The 26591-nt window shown below is 30.8% G+C and overlaps 2 protein-coding genes across 3 annotated transcripts; both read left to right on the top strand.

Moving 5' to 3' along the window:
• The first annotated feature begins 12549 nt into the window (after positions 1–12549).
• Positions 12550–25659, top strand: LOC114729211 (probable E3 ubiquitin-protein ligase RNF217). 2 transcript variants are annotated; one of them, XM_028916196.1, is made up of 3 exons: positions 12550–12784; positions 24150–24837; positions 25238–25659. In XM_028916196.1, exons 1-3 carry the CDS (start codon positions 12595–12597, stop codon positions 25317–25319), a joined length of 960 nt encoding a protein of 319 aa, XP_028772029.1. In that variant the 5' UTR covers positions 12550–12594; the 3' UTR covers positions 25320–25659. The 2 variants fall into 2 exon arrangements, with proteins under 2 accessions (XP_028772029.1, XP_028772028.1); XM_028916195.1 differs by lacking the exon at positions 12550–12784 and having other exon boundaries at positions 23868–24837.
• On the top strand, positions 12799–14007 carry LOC114729213 (E3 ubiquitin-protein ligase RNF144A-like). The gene is made up of 2 exons (XM_028916197.1): positions 12799–13463; positions 13825–14007. The coding sequence occupies exons 1-2, from the start codon at positions 12832–12834 to the stop codon at positions 13895–13897; spliced, it is 705 nt and encodes a 234-aa protein (XP_028772030.1). The 5' UTR covers positions 12799–12831; the 3' UTR covers positions 13898–14007.
• Positions 25660–26591: the final 932 nt, after the last annotated feature.

Raw genomic sequence — 26591 nt, 5'->3', positions numbered from 1 at the left:
GTTTGATATATTATTTAAATTTCAATTATATTATATTTATTCATTGGTTATTTTGAGAATTTTAAACTAAGATTTTAGTTGAAAAACATATTATTCAAGGCATATAAAATATTTTTACCGATTAAATGTAAGTTAAATAATTTATTTGGGTTATTTAATATATTATTGAGTTTTTAATTGGTTTAAAATGTGAAATAAGTTAAGGTTATATTATTAGAAAATCTTTTTGAAGTTGGAAACTTAAGTTACAAATTGAGATTTTTACAATGTTAGATAAAAACAATATTTTTATAATTTAAATGAGTTAGTTGGGGGGGGGGAAAATGTTATTTGAAGTAAAAATTTTTGGGAAGTAAAATATGTATATATTAATAATAATAAATCCTATGTAATTTAAGTTATTTATTTATATGTCTATTAAATTGTATCTACATTATTTGTAGATTATCTTGTACTTTGGAGTATGTAATTTGTACTCTTATTTCTCAAGCTGTGAGGTTAAGTTTGGATTAGAAGTAACCAGAGTTAATTTATTTTATATACATGCTTTGGATTGTAAGGTGTTTATTATATTTTTATTTTCTTAAATTAATTTGTGGAAGTATACTTGTGAATAAAGTATATATTTTCTTCTATGACAAATTTTGGTGAAGTAGGAAGTATGTTGATTTGATTATGCTTGAGTTGTATTTTATGGGAAATTATATTTTTGTGATGCTGAATTTGATATACTAATATTATGTTATTAAATAAAATGAAAATGTATTGTACTTTGTTTGAAATTATATCATCTTACTTTGAAGAACTATGATATTTTTAAATTATATTGTGACTATGCACGGGGTTTATATGTAGAGGTTGGGATGTTGTTACGTGGAGGATAATTGTTGTAACAGCCCTCGTAATAAGTGGTAATTAAACATTTTCAGAAACAATAATTAATTCTTAAATAACCAATATAATCGGAAAGAGTTAACAAAAAACATTTAAGTAGAAACTATGGTAGAAAGAATAAATCATACAATAAAAAGAAACTACCATAGTTATAAAAGACTCCCATAATTACTTTGAAAGGTCAACCATGATAAAAAGAACAAAACTAATCAAATAGAAATCTACCATAACCATTAACAATTTACATCCATAACAGTGCAGTAACCACTATTCTAGAGTAGAAGAGATAATTAATGTCATAAGAAGTAATCAATACTTGATTTTTCATCTGTATAATAACTCCATCATGAATATCTATAATCCCAAAAATATAACTAAAACCAATCATGAATGGGCTATAGCATTTGAAGTCCACCAAAATAACTACTACCACTGCTCATATCAATCGCAATCAAAATAACAGTCACCTATAACAAAAAAGGGCTCCGCCCAATAGCTCAAGTCTAGAATGCAGCGGAAAAATTAAGCATGTGTTAAGTTTAACAAAAAGGCCCTAAAATTCGGCAATATACATCAAACAAATCATGTATACCAAAATAGAGGCTACACAGAGTTGGAAGAGCAACTCAAGCCTTAGACAACTTCCTCTTGGGACTAACACCTGAACCCTCATCTAAAAAATATTAAATAACCACTGGGTGAGTCAAATTGATCCAGTAACCATAATTCCAATTCAACAAGTATACAGGGGGTGATTACAAGATAGTTAAATGGGCAAAGTACAATTTCAAATAACATATAAGGTAAATATCTTTACAGAAGACAATATATAATAATTTCAAAAGATAACTTACATGCACAGAACTTCATCAACCATCCTTATAACCTCCTTGTAACATCTGACAGAACCCATGGGCTAATAATACATAACAGGATTTGTCTCTTTAACAAGACTGCACCAAGCTCTCCAGTAATGAGGTATAACTCGGCCAAAAGTTACAGAGCTCATATCCGACCATGGGTTCCTTTTCCTTGGAATACGGAAAGGTGTCATGTCTTTTGGACTGACCCTTGACTCGGCCAAAGGAAGGATGATACCAAGGGTCCTAAGAATATTAAAGCCAACCACTGGGCGCCAAGTGGCAGCTATACCACAGGTATAAATAATCAAGCCTCCCACAATCACATTTCAGCACAACCCAACCATCCAATTTCACACAATTTAATATTCATAAAGTATTCTCATATTCAATAATCAAATTTGTTCAACATCAACAAGATATTCATAAGATGAAATAATTCATGCCCACTTAACTAATAAACTTATCAAAACATAAATTTTCAAATATACATGTGTGTGTATACATCACTTTTTATACATAAACCAGTATAACATATAATAATAACATTTATAATATCAACACATGCTTATAATCACATCAACAAGCATATAAGGTAAATTAGAAAATGGTTACCTCAAGTTCTTGATACAGAACAAAAATGAAAGGATTCAAGACCCAAGAGCCCAAATCAAGCTCACTCTACAATAATAAATTGATAAACATATATTAATATAAAAAGACGAATTAATATAGCATTAAAATAGTTTATCAACTAAATCCCCATAATTGGATTACTTTAAAAAAATTATCTTTAGGAAAAATAATAATTCATCTATTCCTCCAAGTGACAATTTCTAGTACTTCCCAACTCTATTTCTCTCATTCACATTATTAATAAGAATAATCCCTTCAAATCATCCAAAAATCTCCAAAAAGTACTTACTTTAACTCTTAGGAAAATAACCATATATCAACTATGCCTCCAATCATTATTACAATCCTATTCCCTTCTTCTATTAATCATTCCCCATTCATTAGAATCAATAACTTATAATATTTTTCCCAATTTATTTAAAACACCCAATTTCCACTAATTAAAGTCTCTCTAAAAATTATCAACATTCCTATTCTAATAAAAATCCTCAAAGTTCAAGTATTGAATTCTCAATATAACCTCCAATGAACTCAACTAAGAGATAAGTTTCGAAATTAATATCATCATTAATACAAATCACAATTTTCCAACCAAACCCTAACTTATATTGCCTCAAATCAACCATCTAACTAAAAATCTAAGTCATAAGGCTTTTATTCTAACCCCATAAACTCTATTAATATCCTAATAATAAGTTACAAACCTTAAAAATTAAAAATCTAACAAGCCCTAATAAACTTTATTTTCTGCCATAAACTTACAGAAATAAAAAAAGAAAAAGCTAAATAAAAATAGTAGGATGAAAATAGCTTACCTAAATATCTTATATGTACCCAAGTAGAGTCCTTCTTTTCTCACACCCTCAATCTTCCTCTCACAGTCATTCACTGTCGCGGCCACGGACTAGGGGAGAAGGAACGAAGTAGCAAAAGGGGAGGGAAAGGTTTGAAAGTGGGGTACACGTGACCCCCACTTGTAAAACGCCTCTGCCTCTATTTTTTTTTTTTAATAACTAAAGGTGAGAGGGTCACGGGAGTTACTCCCTTCTCTCTCCGGTAACAGTGGGTGGCCATGTGCCGCCCACTTATATTATTTATAATATATATATGTTACTTATTTAATTATTTTAATTATTTTTAAATTATTAATATTAATATTTTTTCCAACATAACTTGATTTATTTTCTCTTTCTCCTAAAATTATATAGTTTGCAATTTAAGTCATTAAGAATAAATTTTATTCTATATAAACTCCTTACCCAAATAGTAACATACTTCTAATTACTATTAATTAATCACAACCATAACTCAAAATTTAAAAAAAATTTGGAATGTTACAATTGTTCTTGAACCGCACGACATGCCTACACTACTAATCATAGTATTTGGCCTTTTTATTAGACTCTTGTAGTTCTTTCTTTTTCTTGGCTCAGAATTGAGAACGAGTTCTTGAGTAGACACTTCTTACATCATAGTCCATTCTTGGGCAGTGTAGATGCAGGAGGGGGCCCATTCCTTGATGTGAGTAGAGTGACCTTTGGCCGGGTTACTTAGCATAGAAAGCCCGGGTTCTTGTCAAGGAGTTATAAAGAGAAGTATAGTAATGGGAGGGCATACTTCATTGTGTTATTGGATACGTGTACTTTTGTAAGAATTGTATTGTAGATGGTGAGACATACTCTTTTCATGTGGTTGTATTTATTAAAGCATCATTTATTACTTAAATTATATTTAAGCATTACTTCACCAACCTACCATCCTACTTGTATATGTCACAAATTAATACTTGGTTATTGGGACTTTATGTCTCACCCCGTTATTCATCAATGCTTTTCAGGAGAGCCATCTAGCTTGGCTCTGCACGAAGAGAAGCAACCAGAGGCATAGGCGAACATAGCCTAGTAGTTTTTTTTTTGTTTGGACATGTAATGTTATATACATCGTTATCTTAAGGCTCATGATTTTGTTAGCATATACTTTCTTTTATTGGATTGTTGGATGACTGTATTTGATGGAGTGATGTTAGAATCACTGGAGGCCATAAGACTCTGTTGTTTGTGTTACTCTTATGTGTATAATTTGTGGGTTGGGCTAAGCACCCTGTGTTTTTTGTGCCCCAAGTCTTTGTGTGGTGAATGTTTATATTAGGCTTGTGGGCGGTTACTGTGCCCTGAGTCCTTGTTGTACGTGTTGTTAAACTTATGGGTGTTTTATATACCTTGAGCCTCTTGAAATGTTTTCGGAATAAGACAAAGTCTTTATAGTCATGGTAGTATTTTAACGCTCCAACTCAATTTTTTTTCCTACCATGGCTATCATTTTAAAAAGTGGTTTTATAATTATGTATTAAGAAGAGGTATTTTCAGAACGCACCTAAAGCGAACACGTGAAATGCTGATAAAAACCAGTATCAGAAACATGAAAAACAAAAGGAGAAGGGAGGAGAAACGATGGAGCTTTGCTAGGATTTACATTTTTGGCCACTAGGGAATGTTTTTTTGAGTTTCCAAACTTTCAAGTAAGTGATTCTAACTTTTTTCTACCTTTTTATTTTTGGATTTCTCAGATTTGAAAGTTAGCACTTTTAGGATTTTTGATGATTTCGAAATTTTTAAGTTTTTGATTGAATCTTTTAGGCTCTTTAGAGTTATTTGGGTTAGAAAAGATGTTTAATCGGTTTTGTTAAATTTTGATTTAAATGGGATTTGGAGGTTAGAGTTTCATTTTGAAAGTAAGATTTGTTGAGTTTCGGTAATATGGTGATTAAAAAGGTGTTTTATTGATTTGGTTTTGTTTATTGATGATAAATAGGAGTTTTAATCGATTTAAATGGTTAATACTGATGGTTTTTCAATATTAGTATGTTAAAGGTGAAAATTCTAAGTGTGTGACTTGAGGATTAATTAAATAGTTGTTGTTAAGATTGATTGAGGAGTCTAATGAGTTAATTGGGTGAAGGAATTAATAATTATAATTTTGGATTGAGAATTTTGATTATGGGGTGAAAAGTTTAATTGTAGGAGTTGTGGTGGAATGTGAAACTTGAGGTTTTGTTTAATTGTTGTTTATATTTGATTATAATCTATATGGTAATACAAATTAGCATATGTCCCAACTTATAGAGCAATGCCTTGTGTTCAAGCTAAGTGCGAATCTTAAAGTTGAGGTAATCGGGGTTAATTTGTTTTATATGCTTACTGTGGATTGTAATGTTTTCTAAATCCTTTTAAACTCTTTTGAATTACAAATAATGTGTTTATGAGGAAAAGTACATATTTTTATATCAAATATTGGTGAAGTAACAAGTATTTTGTTATTGTTGCATGGACTATATTGCCTTGGAAGTCTATTGGGATGTTTCTCTGTGCCCTATGTGATGAAGGTATTTGTATTATTATGTCTACAATGTTATATTTATGCATTGGGATCATACATGTAGAGGATGTGATTGTATATGGAGATTAACTGTTCTTGAAACGGTACGGCATGCCAACACTATGATCAAGTATGTGGCTCTGTTGTTAGACTCATGTGGTTCTTCTTTTCTCCTCAACCAAGGATTGGGAATGAACTCATAGGTAGGCACTTCTTGCACTACGTAACATTCTAATTTTTAAATACTTAGAAAGTATAATTATTTTATGGTAAATGTAATTTTACATTATAATTATTTGAGTAAAGAATACTTACCAAAAATAAATTGATTTATCAAAATAAAATTTTTTTAAGAAGATAATACTAATTAGAATTTTCATATTTTGTTTTTTTTTAAAAAGAGAATTAAAAAGAAGAAAAAAAAAGGTGGGATAAATATGCACGTTTTGGCCTTGTCTCATTGGGGTAGTTTGTCCTAATCTCTCTCTTTCTTTTTTTTATTTATACAATATATATTTATTTATTTATTTATACAACTTCCTCTGTTTCTACACCGCTTCCATCTTCTTCTTTTGGTTCGGCAGGAGCATCTCCTTTCTTATTGTTTAAGTTTGCAGATATTTTTGGTAAGCAAAACAACTTCTTTTCATTAAACTCGCTTCATCAAAATTATCCTCCTCACTTATATCTATCCAATGATAGTGATTTTGTGCTAATTAGAGAAAAATTTTTACTCTAAAATGTGGAGCAAGTATTGGGCTTTGATTATTGATGGCCATAATATTATAGAGCTATTTTCGTAGATGATTTTATTGGGTGAATAGATATTTTTAAATAATTGTTTTAGCTTAAAAACTCTTTATTTGTTATGATATTTGCTTTATGAAAAGTCTGAGCAATTTATTTATTTATATATATTTGAAGTATTATGGAATTTTTAGTAGTTTAGTTTGAAGGTTTAAAATTGAAATGAGAATTTAGAATTTAAAATATAATAATTTCATATTTGATAATTTTGGAAAAAATTCTTTTATTAAAGTAAATAATTTGGAGGATGGGTAATTTGGTTGTTAGGGAATTGCAAGTTAGTACTAAAATACTTAATTTTAGATTATGAGAGTTGTGGGAATTTAGAATAAAAAATTAAATTAAATTAGAAACTTTAACTTAATTAATTAGTTAAATAACTTATATTAATATGTGATTATATTAATTGTGTAGACTAGTTATTGGTTTGAGCACGGGGTTGTCTTGTGGTTGTTGATGTAGGTGATGCGTTGGTGGGTGGTATTTGTGCCTTGAGCTTTAATTGTGATCGTGTGAATCTGTGGAGACTTTCAAATAAGTTAAACTCTTTATAATCATGCTAGCATTTAATACTCTGGTCTATTTTTTTTCTTCTTCTTTTTTTTTGTCAACCTACTTTTTTTCCTACTATGATTAACCTTTTAAACTACTTCAAAATTTTGGTGCTAAGAAAAGCTCTTTTCATATAGCAACTCATCTATAATCTATTGTGTTTTGCTTATACCAAATCAAGATATAATTTTACACAATGAAGTGTCTTCTCTTGACATAACTCCGTTTATATCCACATATATAGTATTTCCGAATTAATTTGCAGTTTGATATTTAAATATGCTGTCCTGAAAAATGTGACATACTACTTCCGATTCTTAATATAATAGTTAGTTTAATATTTAATTTTGTTCTAAATATAACACCCCAATCCATTTTACAAAGTAGTCTTTGCATATATTAAAAGTTCTATCAAATGATAATTTTATCTAATACACATGATTAGCAAGGTATTCTAAAAAAGATAATACATATTTACGATAAATAATTAAAAAGCTGTGTCGTAAGGGGCTCTCAGAGAAAAACTAAATCAAGCTAAAATGCAAGGTAGTAGCCTAACATAACGAATTCCCAATAAGCTTTTTTAAAATTAAGATTTCTTAGCCAATCCACTAATTAACAAGTTGACAAATTAAATATGCAAGCAAATGAACATTATTTATTTCATTTTTTGGTTTTATAAATGCAGATTGTATTTCCTGGTTTATCCAAATGAGATGATGTGAAGTGAATGAAAGATAAGATGTCAATATGAATGAAATGTTCTCCTAGAAATGTCATTTCCAACTTCCTAGTCCATTTGAGAATATCGGAGCTTTAACCAAGTGAAAGGAATTGAACCAACAACTCGTTAATTCACTTATCAATTAGATAGATTCCACAACTGCAGTAACCTAATAATAAACTTGGATATCATTCGGCCAAGGATTAGAAGCATAACAAATCAAATATCTCTACGGCAACCACAACCGTGCCTTACCTTGAATATCATTTGAATTAACTGTGAAGTCTGAATCAACTCAACCAGAAACCACAATCAAATTCTACTAAAGAAACAGAGATAGCAATTTCAACTCGAACTTGCAAATGATTCATTATTCAGGTAATTCTAAATCAGATTCAATAACTCCAGTTAAGTGTGTGTCAATGTCAAATTCTGAAATTATAACATGAGCTAAAGACCACGTCCAATCCAGATTACAAATTCAGACTACAATTAAAGAAAGAAAAGAAACTCGCCAGCGAAGCAAGGACACAGGCATAAGCTTCATCTCCGGGTGAACACAAGCGATCAGCCACGCGTGCCGCTGAAGTGAACTCCACTTGAGCTAGAAGACATGGCCGCCATCGAGGAAGACGGGATGGAAGGACGACAGAGTGAACGAGATGAGGAGAGTGAGATCGATCTGAGATGATTGTGAAGTGGCCAGGGCGGACACGACGATGATGGTGAAGGAAGTGATGAGAGGAGGTGATGGTCGCAAATCTGGATCTGTGCAGTGTGGCGGACCCCACGAGAATGAAGATGATGATGGTGATCTCTCGAGTGATACATAAAATGCTGTGTCTCTATGGTCTCTGATCCTATGCTGCCTCAATTGCCCCTTCAATTTCTTGCGGATTCTTTTTAGCGTATAAGGTACTGTTTGGTACGGAAAAAAATAAGAAAGGAAGGAGAAATTTTTTTTTAATAAGATATATTTAAAAATTTTGAAAGAGTTAGGTTTTGAAATTTTAAAAAAAATAATATAAAAGCTTTTAACCTTATTTTTTTAATTTTTTAAATTAAATTTATTAAAATTTTTCTTCTCTCCCCTTCTCTTATTTTTCCTCATACCAAACGGACTCTAACTTGAAACAAAATCGGAAATTGCTTTAACAATTTCAATGATTAATTCTGAAAAATATAAACATATTAAGATCATTTATTCACAGAAGTTATTTTCCTTCCTAATTTCACTAAAAATATTCAATTAATGCATAATAATAATGATAAACCCCATAAAATGATATCAAATTCTGCAATAAAATAGGAATTTATCAATAACTAATTTAAAAAAATTTCTTAATCTATTCCATTTAGTCAACTAGCTCTTATATTAAAGATTAGAGGTAGTAAGAAACAATATAATAATAAAAACTGGAAATGATTATATACATGCATACATGGGCTATGATGAATTTAAGGTGCATGGTAATAATAATAATAATAATAGTAATTTTGACTTCTAAGTTATAAGAGATTATACCTTCGTAAAATGTCGTCCCCGTAATAAATACGGCCTCCCTTCCTCAGCTCTTTATCGCCCAACTGTTGAGTCTTTTGACTCTCTCTCTTTCCCTCTTTTGTGGCTGCGTCTCCAGTGCTGTCCAAGTTTAAATTTTAGTAGTCCAAATCTAGTCTAAAAAATATTTAGATGGACATCAAATCATAATTTTAGAAGTGATTTTATATTATACGAAATAAATATATAAAAGGGTTTGTTTCGATTTACAGAAAAATAGTTTTAAAAAGCACTTAGAGAAATCTAAACACTCCCTAAATCATGTGTGAGGAATCTTCACTCTTCTCTACTTATTTTCTCACGTAAACAAGAAGGAAAATAATCGATAACCTCAACTTTTCTTGCTAATACAATGTTCAGATTTTTTTATAGTTAAAACATCGTGACGTTAAAGGAAAAATTATAACAAGGTCTCATATAAAAAAATTAAATACAAAAAAGCTTTTTAAAATCATTAAATTATACTAAAGTTCCAAAAGAACTCATTATAATAAATTTTATTCGTTTAATTATCAAATTTCTTTTATCTTTTTTTAAAAAGTATGTATTCATAACTGAGAGTACAGTCGTTAATAATTTAAGACATAACGATTAACAACTATCACAACAAGTATTGATAATATATTTTTTCAACTCATTACAAAAATGTAATACATGAGTTGTTAATACCTATCGTGATAGTTATTAATCGTTTCGTCTTAAGTTGTTAACCACTACACTCTCAACTATTAATACATACTTTTAAAAAAAGATAACGACAATTTGGCAGTTAAAACAAATAAAATTCATTACAATAAAGTTTTTTAGGACTTCAGATTAATTTAATAATTTTAAAAGACTTTTTTGTATTTAATTCTTTTAGGTAGCACCTTATTGTAACTTTGCTTAATGTGTCCAAAAATAAATGTATTATTCCATGACTTTTATATTTGAACAGAAGCATCATGTTGTACAAAGCTATTAATAATTTTGTAATCTAATGTTATGAAAACTTCTCTCTAAGTGGCGGGGAGTTTGGATTCCCCCTACAATCAATTTATAAAAAAATTTATACGAGTTATATCGTAAAATTATTTCTTAAAAACTACTCAAAACATCTTTCTAAGTTTAGGTAATCAAATGCACAGAGTTTTGATTGAGGGGAGTACTAGTAGAATTGGGCTTAAGGGATTTTTAGAAACACAAACAAACACAACAAAAACCGTCTTTCTGTTGAAAAATAGTCAACTTGGTATAAAACACATAATTCCATAAAACATTATAGCATATGTGCGTTTGAGAAATACCATTTCAAAACATTACGAGTAGATGATAAAGAGTGTTGGCAAAAACAAAAAAGAAGAAGAAGAAGAAGATAAGTAGTTGATAATTAAATAGTTAACTGATGATTTTGATTTTAGTATCTATTAATATTAATATGGTTTGTTTTGGTCCTATAAACAATAACCATATTTAGTACTTGTTAAAAAAATTTTATACTCTTATTAAAAAGAAGTAATAATAAGGTAATTATTAAAAGAACAGAACTTATATTTATTTGATTAAAATGGATTGTGCTAATCATAATAAACTAAGTCCCTTCATTTTAATCATAATAAAAAAATCATACCTTTAACAACAAAATAAATATATAAGAATGAAAAAACATTTTATGACATCTCTACATTATCTTTACATCATTTTTCTAAATATCTCCTTCTAAACACATTTGATTATAGAACACTTATATACAAATAATCTTCATTAAATATTAACTACTGATTTATACATTATTTGTTTATTATTCATGAGTCAATAGCTAATTTCAATATTTTTCTCTCATATTATAAATTATTTCAAAAGTAATATTGACAATAAATTAAAAAATTTTAAAAAAATAAAATTAAGGACAATACTTATATCAAGTTCCCGATATTTATTATATGTCACGTTCTCATATCATATATAATCATGTGCCCTATTGTTAAAATAGATTAAATTATAAACTCACAGGAAAAATTAGAACATATGACTATATATGATTGGAGAACTTGATATAATGAATATGAGAAATTTCATCTAACCATTTTGATTTATGTTTTAATCAATAAACATGAGATGTGATGAGAGCCAAATTAGGAAATTTCACTAGGAATAATTTATATTTTGACATGTGATGTTTTTAAATAATTATAATTTTAATAATTTTTTTGTAATGAATGCAATTCTCTTCAAGTCGTTGGCATTAATTTTCTCATTGTTAAATTATAGTATTTCTCAAAGAAAAATTTACAACTATTTATTAATCTAACTAGCTTTTAAGTATTAGTCATTCATCTCAAAAAGGATAGAAGTGAGTTGGTAACTGTTACTTAATATTTATATTAATGCTTTTAAAAAGAATGCGCTCCGCACTATGATTATTAAAAGGATAAATATATTATTAGTTCCTATAATTTTGGTTGAATTTTGAATTTTGGCCCTTATAATTTCAAATTGTTGATTTTGATTCCCATAGTTCAATAAATTTGGTATGAATTTAATGAATGGTTTTTAAATTTTTTAATGATTTTGATTTCTATACTTAAACTCAAATCAATTTTTTGAAAGCTACCATAATGAATGGGGATGAGCTGTGATAACAAAGGATAAAAATATAAATAATGTAAATGTAAAGAATTAAATTTTAAATGAGTTAAAAGTTTAGGATCTGAAGTATAGCGAGCCATATACCTAAAAAGACTGAATTTTAATTGAGTGAAGGATTAAGGCCAAAAAAAAAAAAAGTTCGCTTTTAATGATCTTGATTTCTATACTTAGACCCAAAACAAATTTTTGAAACCTACCATGATGGGTGGAGATGAACTGAGGTAACAAAGGACAGAAATATAAATGAGGTAAATGTGAAGGACTAAATTTTAAGTGAGTTAAAAATTTATGAACTAAATCATAACGAGTCATATACTTCAGAGACTGGATTTTAATTGAGTGGAGGATTAGGGCAAAAAAAAAACGAGTTTCGTTTTTGAAAAAAACAAAACAAAACAAAACAAAACGACCGCCGGACTTCGGATCGAAAAGAAAGTCAAGCCTTCTTGCGGAAGTAGGTTCCCAAGCAGCACAACGCTTGCTTTATATCAAATACTTCCAAAGTAAAGCTAAGCTGAACCATCTCGCCTTCTTCGCACATTACACAATACTAAAAGATGCCTCAAGATTCCGCCTCTGATCTTCTCCGTTCTGATGATTCTTCCCTCTCAGCTCTGTTTCATGAGGATGAGGATGGTGATGGTCACACCCCATTTACCGTTGATGAATGTGCTCAACGCTTGCAGTTTCAGCAAACCCTTGACTCTTCCTCGATCACTTCCCAAGAGCCAAACAAGGATCCTCCTCCTTTACTCCTTTTACCTTCGTCTTCATCATCTTCTCCTCCTTTAAAAATGCCTGACAATTGCCCTACCCCAGAAACTGACCCCGTGAAATGCTCAAATGAAACGGGTGAGTCCTCGCAAGTCATCTGCGAAATCTGTGCAGAAACTAAAGAGGCTTCCCAGATGTTCAGAAATCAGAGATGTCACCACTCGTTTTGTTCTGATTGTGTCACTAAACAAGTGGCCATAAAAATTCAGGATGGTATAACGGTAGTTTCCTGTCCTGGTTTGGATTGTAAAAGTGTTCTTGAGCTTGATGCTTGTCGGCCATGGATTCCCAAGGACTTGCTTGAAAGGTGGGATCAGGCTTTGTGCGAAGCTCTGTTTCTGGCAGCCCCTAAATATTACTGTCCCTTTAAGGATTGCTCAGCTATGTTGCTCATTGAGAATGAAGAACGAGAAGATCATCAAGCTATAAGGGAAGCAGAGTGCCCTGTTTGCCACAGACTGTTCTGCGCAAAGTGTGATGTTCCATGGCATCCTGGAGTTAACTGTGAGGAATTTCAGGGAATGGATGAGAATGAGAGAAAGAGAGAAGATCTGATTGTGATAGAGCTTGCTAAAGAGCAGAAATGGAAAAGGTGTCCCAATTGTAGGTTCTTTGTGGAGAAGACAGAAGGATGCGTGCACATCGTTTGTAGGTCAGTTTTTCTTACTGCTACTTCGTACTCAAGTAGTCATATGACAAGCTTTTTGTTTGGCTTTACTGTGTTGAAAGTTTTATCCATCTGTTAAATTTTTTTGTATAATCATGGGTATTATTTTGTTGAGAGTAATTATGTTCAAAATATTTTCAGTCACTAAATTCAGCACCTCTTCTCATAAGTATTCAAAGAGGGATTGAGTCTTGTGGAAGAGGCCGGTCCTTTCCAGCGTGATGAACTAATATTTGAATCCCTACAAAAAGATGTGCTTACATTTAGCACCTAATAGTGTTTTGAACAGGATTGATCTCAATAAAAAGATACTTGTGAGATTAGGTAATGAGATTTGATTGTGCAGGTGTCATTATGAGTTTTGCTATAGGTGTGGAGGACAATGGACTTCTACTCATGGAGACTGCGAACCAAATTAGATTATATAATGCCATATTTCAAGATGAGCATTTAACACTATCACTTGTCACCAGTCATTTATTATCAGATTGTGGTTTGTAATTGCAGCTAAGAAAAGGAAAGGCTTGATATTGAATTCTCAGCAATAGTGTTTTTCACGGCATTATCATAGAATCTGTCTAGAACTTTGAAGTATGGGAGACAGTTAGCTTCAGAATGGGCTCTCTCAATCATTTGTGTGCTTTTGCTTGTACAGTATGAAACTAAGATATATAGAGACATTGATGTTCTTAGTTATATAGAGCCATTGATGTGCTTAGGTTTTTCCGGTACAAGAGCAAATTATGATTAATCAGACGAATTAGTTCTTACGCTTGTTTTTGAATCATAATGAGTTACTTTTTCTCTACCTTCTCTGTTTCTATGAAAGAAATCCATCTTCTCTAACTTAATATCTTATTTTTGGATGTTCAATCTTGGTCAAAAAAAACCATGGAAGAAGAGGCCTGACAAGTGCTATCTATTTTGCGCTGAGTGATATCATATCATATGGTAATTAAACAACATACAAATCTCTTTCTGACCTCAACTCATCGTAGAATGCGTATGCAATGATAAATAATAGTACAACAGAACATTTCAATTAATATACTACTATTTCACAATTAAAAAAAAAAGAATCAAAATCCAATACAAATCATTAACAGCATAATTCTTTATATTTTAATCATCATAACTATTAAAATATTTAATTATTACAAATATCATTTAATAACATTTCATACTAAAAATAATTAACCAACTCAATATTTATCCTTTGTAAACATGTATATACGTTTCATACTAAAATAACTAATTTGTAACATATGTCTATAAACAACAATAACATCTACAAACAATTCATATCTATATGGAAGAAATTTTAAAGTTCCCTATTACTCCTTAGTTTACAGGTAATCACATAATGTTACTCATTAACTCTCAAAGAAAGTCTATAAAATCACACATAAATATTTATCAATATATACTTAAATTATTGTGGAGCCATTTTAACATCTTAAAACCCTCCTCCAAGCTAGTTCTCATAGATCTAGTACTTTAAGGTAAGCACAAAATTAATTATTCGTAAATAAAAGTCTTCAATCAAACTCAAACATTTAAATTTATAAAACTTAATATTATATTATATTATATTTCATATATTTATATAAATATACGTGTGCGTCTTCGCCACATATCTGGAGGAAAGGAGCAACTGTACACTGTATCATATATATATATATATATATATTTATAATTTATAATGAAGAGCGAAGGTTGCAAATGAGAAAAAAGAGGAAATTTGACTGTCCTGTTAATATATTAATATATATATATATATATATTATAAAACAACCCCAGTGTCAGGACAAAAACAGATTCATGTTGAAGTGTGTCTTTGCATATATCAACACTCACAGGCTAAAGGGAAAATGTGGGTCTTGATTTTTGAAACATGCATATATATATATATATAATTTAAGAGAGAATTATTATGAGATTTTAAGAAAAAAATAATTATTAAAAAGTTCAAATAACAATCTAAGCAGCATATAATGACAAGTCTTAAAATAAAAAATAACAATTTTTGAAATTCATTTTGTAATTATTTTTTTGATTAAGATTTTATTGTAATTCTTCATATATTTAAACCCGCACATGTACAGTGTTGAAACATAGGATTACTTAAACTCGCTCATTTAAGAAAGCAAGAAAGGACAAATGAATTGGGTTGTCAAGCGGAATAAATTGAAAAATGCACACACAAGAGAGAGGACGAAAGTCTGAAAAGGGTTAATGGAATAAACATACACAAAAAAGCACCCAGTTATGATTGTAGGGCTAAAAATTCAAAAAGTAATCATAATAATAATAATAATTTGATGGAGGAGGGTACGCCGGTACAGAAGGGTCTCAAACGGAGGGATAAATAAATAATATACACACCCATTCACACACGATTAAGAAAGGAAGTAGGGTCATGAAGAAATAGAAAAAGATTAGGCACACAGTAAAATGATGGAGCAAAAAATCAATTTGATAGGACAATTTCTATAAAATAAGCCAATGGATAAAGAAGGAGGAAAAGTAAAAGTTGAGACAAAACTTGAAGGTTAAGGAGATACCTGTATGAGCGAGAAGATTAAGTAGCAGCTAGGAGCAAGAAATGCAGGAGAAAAAGAAAAATTTATAGGAAAGAGAATTTAGGATTAAGATTTTGGCTTTTTATCTCGTTATAAAAATCTTTTTTAAAAATAAAAATAGTAATAGTAATGACATTTCTTTTTTTTTTTGATGAAACATCAGGGTATCCACCGGCGGACCCGGTGACTAATCCTTTCGCTGGCTTGTAGGCACCTCGATGGGTGGGACAGCTGGCCCGGGGTTTTAAAGCTTTTCCATGCCTAAGGCAAGGATCGAACCCTCGATACTTGGTTAAGGGAGGATGAGCCCCCACCGCTCAACCACACCCCCCGGGTTAATGACATTTCTTTTTTCACAGACATCAAAAACAATTATTTTACAAAAGCACCCCCCTTCACACATTTTTCTATTATTATTTTATTTAATGCTTATATTATTATTTATTAATTATTTTTTGTGAATAATAATTTATTATTATTATTTTTAGCACCCTTTTTAAATCATTTTATTCTTTAATAATATATTCTAAGTCATAATTGTCACTAAATTCCAAAATAAAAAATAATTAAAAACAAATAAAAAATGTTATGATTTGTTCCTTTTTAAAAGAATTTTATTTCTAAAATTCGACGCACATACTAACACACATACCTACGTGAACAAACAAGAGTACTACTATCTCATCTTTTCCTTCATCTCCCAAATGGCCTATCCAGGAGCCATTCCCTTCCATATAATCTTTATAAGTCTAATGGTTTTATTCTTCAATTATTTGTCTTTAGCAGCTACAATCTTTTTTTTTTTCAGCTTTATATGTTAGGTTACCCCTAAGTCTAATCTCTTTGAGCTCGATAACATGGGAAGAATCCATAATATGCTGTGTTTATATAATCTCTGATCCTATGCTGCCTTAATTGCATCTTCAATTTCTTCCTAATTCTTCTTTAGTCCATAACTTGAAATAAAAGTGGAAACTGCGTTAATAATTTCAATAATAAAATTATGAAAAAACATAAGCATATTAAGATCATTTGTTCACAAATTCCAGAGGTTATTTTTCTTCCCAATATCGCTCAAAATATTCAATTAATTTATAATAATAATGATAAACTCCATAAAATGATATCAAATTCTATAATAAAATAAGAGTTTATCAATAACTAATTGGGAAAATAGCAAATAAAGACCCTTAAATATATAAAATTATAGTTAGGGTTCTTGAATTTATGTAATTTTTGTCAAAGACCAAGTCTCAAATAGGAATTATAAAATGTCAATTAAAAGACAGAAATCCCCTTTTGCTTCTCATACTACTGCAAAAAATACATTTAATGGCGGTTAAAATGAGCTTTTTACGGCGGTTTTGAGACCGACGTCTATGCCATCGACGTAAAATATAGAGGATTTCACGGCGGTTCTTAAACCGCCGTGATATGTGACTTTTAACGGCGGTTATATAAATAACCGCCGTGAATTTTTTTTTTTTTTAGACTACGTTTCACCCTACTGATCAAGATGGAACGGGAGAACAAAGCTTCAAAGGAAATCTCTCACCAGTTAAAAGCATTCTGATGGAGTAATAGCGTCACTTAGCTTCACCTTCAGCCACCAAATCGAAGCAACTAAGATTTCATAAAGATAAAATCAAAGACTCAGATCTGATAAAATCAAAGACTCAGATATGCTAAAAATTAGATCTCTTTAAACTCAGATTAAACATCATATTTTGAACCAAAGAAAATAATCATATCAAACCACAAAACTATGAAATCCACGAAAAGAATGGAGGTGAAAAACTCACAAATAAGAACTAAGAGGATGAGGCGACGGCGACGGCAACAGCAACAGCGAGGTGATGGAAGAACATGGCGGAAATGATAGAAGCAATGGATAAACATCGACAAATGTAGGGAGAGGGAGAAAACAGAGTGAGGATGATATGGGGGACTATGAGCTCTGACCCTGAAAAGTGAAAAATATCGCGCGTTGGATTTTAAAATTCTGATAGACTTTTAACGGCGGTTTTTTAAATAACCGCCGTAAAAAGTCCGCCTATAATTACAGAAATGCCACCGTCATATTTTTTACAACGTTTTTTCTAATAACCGCCGTAAATTAGCGTCGTGAAAACTCTTCTTTGTAGTAGTGTCATATCCTCTTCCCATATCCATTTCTCAATCTCTCTCATCATCTCTATCTTTATTTGTTCCATCCTCCCAAAATCATCTCTTAAAACCTTATTTGCACTCATTATCTCTTCTACTGGATCCCTCTCTCTCTATCCCCCAATCTTTCCCAATCTAGTTCTATGTTCCAACATTGTCTTCATTATCATGGGCAAGAGAGATAGAACGCCATTGACAGAACCAAAGGATGTGACTGGATGTAAAAAGAAAGAGAGGCTGATCCTTCTTCTTCAACCTTCGAAGGTGAGAGTTGGAATGAGCGAAGAGGAGAAGGACGCCATTATCACTGTTCATCTCCACCTTCAACGTAGAATCAAAGAGGACATTGTGGAAGCTGGATCATGAAAATAAGATTTATGAAAATAATAAGTAATGTTAATTAGTTCCATGTTGTAACAATGCAATGATAGAAACACAGAAATTCTGTCATTTGCCTTACTGAACTTGCGTTTCCTAAAGAAATCTGAAAATTCTGTCATTTTAACAGAGAAAATTAAATTCGTATGAAATGCTTATCAGAACTTGTCATCTGTTAAAGAAATCTAAAAATTATCACTTGAACATAGAAAATTAAATTTGTACAAATTGCTTATCAAAAGTTGTCATTCACCTTACTAAATTTGTTATGAATTGCTTATCAGAACTTGTCATCTGCTAAAAAAATCTAGAAATTATCACTTGAACAGAGAAAATGAAATTTGTATAAATTGCTTATTAGAAGTTGTCATCCGTCTTACTAAACTTGCCATAAATTGCTTATCAAAACTTGTTATCTGCTTATCAGAACTTATCATTTGCTAAATAAATTTGAAAATTGTCATTTGAATAGAGAAAATTAAATTTGTATAAACTACTTATCAAAAGTTGTCATTCATCTTACTAAACTTGTCATGGAATGCTTATCAAAACTTCTTAGTTGCTAAATAAATCTGGAAATTGTCATTTGAATAGAGAAAATTAGATTTGTATGAGTTACTTATCAGAAGTTGCCATTTGCCTTACTAAATTTGTCATGAATTGCTTATCAGAACTTATCATCTACTAAATAAATTTGGAAATTGTCATTTGAACATAGAAAATTAAATTTGTATGAATTGCTTATCAGAAATTATCATTTGCCTTACTAAACTTGTTATGAATTGCTTATCAGAACTTGTCATCTGCTAAATAAATATGAAAATTGTCATTTAAACATAGGAAATTAAATTTGTATGAATTGCTTATCAGAAGTTGTCATTCGCCAACGAATTGTGAAAGTTCTGTTATATCAACATATAAACTTAAATTCTTATGAATTGCTTATCAGAACTTGTCATATGCGATATTGAACTTGTTATTGACCTTCCTAAACTTGTTATTTGCCAAGAAATTATGAAAATTCTGTCATTCTAAAATAGAAACTTAAATTCCTATAAATTGCTTATCAAAACTTGTCATATGCATTATTGAGCTTGTCATTAACCTTACTAAACTTGTCATTCGCTATAGAATTATGAAAATTCTGTCATTTTAATACAAAATTTAAATTCCTATGAATTGCTTATTAGAATTTGTCATATGCGTTACTGAACTTGTCATTGACCTTACTAAACTTGTCATTCACCAAGAAATTGTGGAAATTCTATCATTTTAACATAGAAACTTAAATTCCCACCAAACACAAAAGCCATCGAATGTACAACGATGCCTCTACCTTCTCCCTCGCCTTCAACAATGACGACATATCACTTCTCTATCACTACTCTGTTCGCCTCTCCCATAGCAAATACACACTTCTCTAGCACAATACTCCTTTCACCGATACTGTTACTACAAAATGGAAGCAACATCTTGAGCGAAAATGAACAGAATGTAGAGATGGAGAGAGTGGAGAGATTGGAGGGAAGTTATCAAAACTGGGGGGAGAGAAATAGACGCAAGTACAACATTTTTTTTCAAATAGTTGAGAGACATTTTAGACATTTCATCCTCATTTCATATTTACAATATAGGACTAGGTGTGCTGAGGTCATTTTCCATATTGAGGAAATTTAGCAATTTCACATATTGGGGGATTTTTTTTGTAGCCATTTTCCCTAACTAATCTAACAAACCTTCTTAATTTACTCAAATTAACCAACTAGTTCTTATATTAAGGATTGGAAGTGGTAACAAACAATATAATGATCAAAACTAGAAATGATTACATACATGCATACATTGGCTATGACGAATTTAAGGTGTGTAGTAATAATAAGAAGAAAAATTAATTTGCAGGTCATTATAATTTATCTCAATTTTGAATTAGGTCCTTATTCTCTTTTAGGAAAAATTAATCTTTTGATCCCTCAATTTTCAACTAACTTGTAACTCAGTTTGTATTAGTATCATGGACACGAGCAAAGCACATAATGTCAGATTGAGAAGGGCCACTTGGACGATGAAGAATCACATGAAAATCATCAGCCTCCCGAGTGTTATCATTATACCCAAATTTCTTTTATATTGTGTGCAAAATGAAAATAATTACTTGGCACTTGTAAAGTCATAAAGCTTGCCATAGAAAAATAGTTATTTTGTGTATTATCTGTAAATGTGTTTTTCTTGTGCTGAGAACAAACCAACTTATTGCTTTGATTTATAACATTATTCCGAAAAAATCTTCATTTGGGTAACATCATCGATCGATAGTGTTCGGTTGAAATACTTACTAAACTAATGCTAGGCTTTCCCTTCATTAGCAACTAACCTACTATCAATATCCACAGTGTTGCCCAGAACAAATGTGCCTTTCATGAGCAAAAATAAAGAGCAAACCAACAAAAATAGAAGACTGAACAATTTTTTTTTATTGACCACAGAAGAAGTAGACATGGCGAGCTCAACTACTTGAGGTTCCAAACAGTGGCAATGTTGGATGGTGAAGGAGAAGATATTGAGGGGAATGAGAGAAAGAGTGGATTGAGATAGAAGGAGATGTTTCAGAGTTTCTAATAGCACTTATTTATTAGTAAAGATTAACAAATCTAATGGTAAAAAGTTCAAGGATTCAATAAAAAGAAGAAAAGAAATGTAGGGACCTAATTCAAAATTAAAAAAGAAAAACTATACCAACCTCCAAATTAGTTTTCCCTAATAATAGTTTTGACTTCTAAATTATAAGAGATTATACCGTCTTAAAATGTCGTCACTTTGATGTAAAAAATACCGGCTGCCTCCCTCAACTATTTATCAACCAGCTGTTGAGTCTTTTAACTTACTCTCTTTTCCTCCTTGTTGTTGCATTGTGCTGCTCAAATTTAGATTCTAGTAGTCTAAATCGTGTGTGAGGGACGTTTTGTTCACTCTTCTCTATTTATTCTCTCACATAAAGAAGGAGGAAAATAATCGATAACCTCAAGTTTTCTTGCTAATATAATGTTCAATTTTTCGTAGTTAAAAGATCGTGACGTCAAGTACATACATAAACGTGCATTTAAAAAGCAAGCCCTGGTGTATCCAAAATTAAATGGATTGTTCCACGGCTTGTATATTTGAACAGAAGCATCATGTTGTACAAATCTATTAATAATTTTGTAATCCAACATTATGAAAACTTCTCTCTAAGGGGCGGGGAATTTAGATACCCGTTACGATCAATTTTCCAAAAAAAAAAAAAGTGATTTTACATGAGTCAAAACAAAACTCTTCTCATATGTCATAAAATTACTTCTAAAAAAACTGCTCAAAACATCTCTTTTAAGTTCAAGTAATCAAATGTACAAAGTTTTGATTGAGGGGATAACTACTGGGATTGGACTTGAGGTGTGTTTGGAAACACAAAAAAACATTTAAAAAATATTTGTTTTTTGTAAATTGAAACAAAAATTTTCTTACATATTTATATTTATAAAATCATTTATGAAAAGCTAATAAAAAACCCCTTTGAACAATCAGTGGGTTGGATTTTGGAACCACCAAAATTTTGGTTAAGTATTAAAGAAATTATGATATTTAAATAACAAAAACCGTCTTTCTATTGAAAAATAGTCAACTCGGTATAAAACACATAATGACACAAAACATTATAGCGTATACGCATTGAGAAATACCATTTCAAAACATTATGATAAGAGATAAAGAGTGTTGGGAAAAAAAAACAGAGATAAAGAGTTGATAATTAAATAGTTAACTGATGATTTTGATTTTACTACATATTAATATTAATATGAGCTGTTTTGGTTCTATAAATAATAACATCTGATCTTTAGTACTTATTAAAAAAATTTTATACTCTTATTAAAAAGGAGTAATAAACAAAACTTATATTTATTTGATTAAATTAGATTGTGCTAGCTGTGCGATGCACGTAAATCAAGTCCCTTCATTTTAATCATAATAAAAAGAATCATACCTTTAACAACAAAACAAATATATAAGAATGAAAAACATTTTATGAAATCACTACATTATCTTTACATCATTTTTCTAAACATCCCCTTCTAAACACATTTGATTATAGAACCGTTGCATACAAAAAATCTTCATTAAATATTCACTACTGATTTGTACATTATCTATTTTATTATTCATGAGTCAATTGCTAATTTTAATATTTTTCTTTCATATTATAAATTATTTCAAAAATAGTATTGACAACAAATTAAAACAAAAGCTTAAAATAATAAAATTAAGGGTAATACTTATATCAAATTTTGATATTTATTATGTCATGTTCTCAGATCATATATAATCACGTGTTCTATTGTTAAAATAAGTTAAATTATAAACTCACAGGAAAAATTAGAACATATGAGTATATGTGATTAAAAAATTTGACATAATGAATATAAAAAATTTGACATAACTATTTTGATTTATGTTTTAATCAACAAACATGAGATTTGATGAGAGACAAATGAGGAAATTTCGCTAGGAATAATTTATATTTTGACATGTGATGTTTTTAAATAATTATAATTTTAAGATTTTTTTTTTGGTAATGAACATAATTCTCTTCAAGTCGTTGGCATTAATTTTCTCATTATTAAATTATAGTATTTCTGAGAGAAAAATTTACAACATGTGTATTAATCTAACTAACTTTTAAGAATTAGTCATTCATCTCAAAAAGGATCCGAGTAAGGAGTAAGTGAGTAACTGTTACTCAATATTTATATTAACACCTTTAAAAAGGATGTACTCCGCACTATGATTATTAAAAGGATTAATATATTATTAGTTCCTATAGTTTTGATTGAATTTTGAATTTTAGCCATTATAATTTTAAATCGTTGATTATGATTCTTACAGTTTAATAAATTTTGATATGAATTTAACAGATGATTTCTATATCTTTTAACAAGCTTTGATTTTGATTTTTATACTTAAACTCTGAATCAAATTTTTGAAAGCTACCATGATCAGTGGGGATGAGCCGTGGTAACAAAGGACAAAAATGTAAATAATGTAAACTTGAGAGAATAATTTTTTAATAAGTTAGAAGTTTAAGAACTGACCAGTAATAAAATCATATATTTGAGACACGGAATTTTAATTGGGTGAAGGATGAAAGCCAAAAAAGAGTTTCCTTTTAAATAAAAAAAACAAAACAAAGCAAAACGACCATCGGACTTCGGACCGGAAGTCAAGCTTTCTTGCGGAAGTAACTTTCCCAAGCAGCGCAAGAGCACTCCCAAAGTAAAGCCAAGCTGAACCATCTCGCCTTCTTCGCACATTACACAATACTAAAAGATGGCTCAAGATTCCGCCTCCGATCTTCTCTGTTCTGATGATTCCTTCCTGTCAGCTCTGTTTCATGAGGATGAAGATGGTGATGGTCGCGCCCCATTTACCGATGATGAATGTGCTCAACGCTTGCAGCTTCAGGAAACCCTTTACTCTTCCTTGATCACTTCCCAAAAGCCAAACAACGATCCTTCTCCTCCTCCTCCTCCTCCTTTACTCCTTTTACCTGCGTCTTCATCACCTTCTGTTCCTTTAAAAATGGCTGACAATTGCCCTACCCCAGAAACTGACCAAGTGAAATGCTCAAATGAAACGGGCGAGTCCTCGCAAGTCATCTGCGAAATCTGTGCAGAAAATAAAGAGGCTTCCCAGATGTTCAGAAATCAGAGATGCCACCACTCGTTTTGTTCCGATTGTGTCACTAAACAAGTGGCCATAAAAATTCAGGATAGTATAACAGTAGTTTCCTGTCCTGGTTTGGATTGTAAAAGTGTTCTTGAGCTTGATGCTTGTCGGCCATGGCTTCCCAAGGAGTTGCTTGAAAGGTGGGATCAAGCTCTGTGCGAAGCTCTGTTTCTGGCAGCCCCCAAATATTATTGCCCCTTTAAGGATTGCTCGGCTATGTTGCTGATTGAGAATGAAGAAGATCATCAAGCTATAAGGGAATCAGAGTGCCCTGTTTGCCACAGGCTGTTCTGCGCAAAGTGTGATGTTCCATGGCATCCTGGAGTGGACTGTGAGGAATTTCAGGGAATGGATGAGAATGAGAAAGAGAGACAAGATCTGATTGTGAGAGAGCTTGCTAAAGAGAAGAAATGGAAAAGGTGTCCCAATTGCAAGTTCATTGTGGAGAAGACAGAAGGATGCATGCACATCACTTGTAGGTCAGTTTTTCTTACTGCTGCTTCTGAGTAGTCATACTTCAACTACTTGTTTGTGACAAGCTTTGTGTTTGGCTTTACTGTATCGAAAGTTTTATCTAGCTGTAAAATTTTTCTATAAGCATGGGTGTTATTTTATTGGAAGCAATTATGTTCAAAACACTATCACTGAATGCAGTATTTCTTTTTGTGGGTATTCAAATAAGGTTGATTCTTGTGAAAAGAGCTGGTCCTTTATAATGTGACAAACCAATGTTTAAATCCCTTCTAGGAGATGTGGTGTCTGATAATGTTTTGAACAGGATTACTCTCAATGACAAGATACACGTGAGATTAAGTAATAAGAATGTGTATTTCCTTTTGATATGGATGTACTGGTGAAGGGAATGATTTGATTGTGCAGGTGTCACTATGAGTTTTGCTATCAGTGTGGAGAACAATGGACTTCTACTCATGGAGGCTGCGTAACAAATCAGATTATATGATGTCATGTTTCAAGATGATCATTTATCACTATCACTTGTTACTAGTCACTTATTATCAGATTGTTGTTTGTAATTGCAGCTAAGAAGAAAGGCTTGATATTGACATGTCTGGTGTGAGATTAATCTTTGCAGAATACCTGTTTTTCTAAAGCTACTTGAGAATTCAGGTTCTCAGCAATAGCGTTTTTCACTGTATGATTATAGAATCTATGTAGAACTTTGAAGTATGAGAGACAGTTAGCTTCAAAATGTACTTCCAGTCTCTCAATCATTTGTGTGCTTTTGCTTATAAAGTATGAAACTAAGATATAAAAGGGACATTGATGTTCTTAGTTTTTTCCGATACAAGAGCAAATTATAATTAAGCAGACGAATTAGTTCTTGCGCTTGTTTTTGAATCGAGTTACTCTTTCTCTGCCTTCTCTCTGTCTAAGAAAGCAATCCATCTTCTCAATAATCCATATGTATGTGGGGTACTTCTGTAGAAACCAATTTTCAAAATGGGCTTTTGGGGTTTTCTTAAACAGACTAATGGAAGCTGTGATCGCACAGTTGCGTGATTAGAAGAGGTTATTTATCACAGTACAGTTCATGTAATTGGAAAGGGGGGAAAAAAAAATCCAGACTGACACTATCTTATGTGTTTGAGTCACAGTTTTTTATTTTTGAAGTAAAATTGGTGTACTATCTTTTTATGTACCTGAATAAGTTAGGACTAGAAATTTCCTCATAGGGAATTTTAATCCCTTAGGTTTGTAAAATAGAAGAGTAATCATATTATTAGTGTTATGAATAAAAACCTAAATGAACCCTTTTTTCCCCTCCTTTTTAATCCTTAAATACTGGTCGGAAAAAATTGAAGCATGCTTTAAATGTCAATTATATCGAATAAAGTAAAGTATATATTAGTTTTTAATTTTATAGAGTTTTAATTTAGTTCCTTACTTTTAAAAGCATATTTTTACTTCTTTAATCTTAAAATTATTTACAAACCAGGATGCTATTGAAATTTTAAATATTGATAAAATATTTTTAAATCCTAATATATTAAATTTAATTTTTAAAATAATTATGATTATTATAAAAAATCATCATTTAAGCCTAATAATTATAGGATTTAAGGACTAAATATATGTTTTTTAAAATTAAAAGATCAAATTAAAATTATGTAAAATTTAAATACCAAATATATAGTTTAGCCTATCAAATGTTACTGGGCAAGATGTAAATAAAGAGACAACGAAGACGAAAGAGACAAGCATGAGGGTCATT

This window comes from Neltuma alba, unplaced genomic scaffold (genome assembly GCF_004799145.2).
Source record: "Neltuma alba isolate B1F8T4 unplaced genomic scaffold, ASM479914v2 tig00012615_pilon, whole genome shotgun sequence".
Classification (NCBI taxonomy): domain Eukaryota; kingdom Viridiplantae; phylum Streptophyta; class Magnoliopsida; order Fabales; family Fabaceae; genus Neltuma; species Neltuma alba.
The sequence above is the reverse complement of the archived record's forward strand: the minus strand, read 5'-3'. Positions and strand labels throughout refer to the sequence as shown.

Excerpts from the sequence above, each read along its gene's own strand:
- LOC114729211 (XM_028916196.1), top strand. The coding sequence starts at position 12,595 with ATGCCTCAAGATTCCGCCTCTGATCTTCTCCGTTCTGATGATTCTTCC. Across the intron at positions 12,785-24,149 it reads GCCAAACAAGGATCCTCCTC|CTCCTCCTCCTCCTCCTTTA; the intron begins CTTTACTCCTTT and ends ACGATCCTTCTC. Across the intron at positions 24,838-25,237 it reads TGCATGCACATCACTTGTAG|GTGTCACTATGAGTTTTGCT; the intron begins GTCAGTTTTTCT and ends TTGATTGTGCAG.
- LOC114729213 (XM_028916197.1), top strand. The coding sequence starts at position 12,832 with ATGCCTGACAATTGCCCTACCCCAGAAACTGACCCCGTGAAATGCTCA. Across the intron at positions 13,464-13,824 it reads TGCGTGCACATCGTTTGTAG|GTGTCATTATGAGTTTTGCT; the intron begins GTCAGTTTTTCT and ends TTGATTGTGCAG.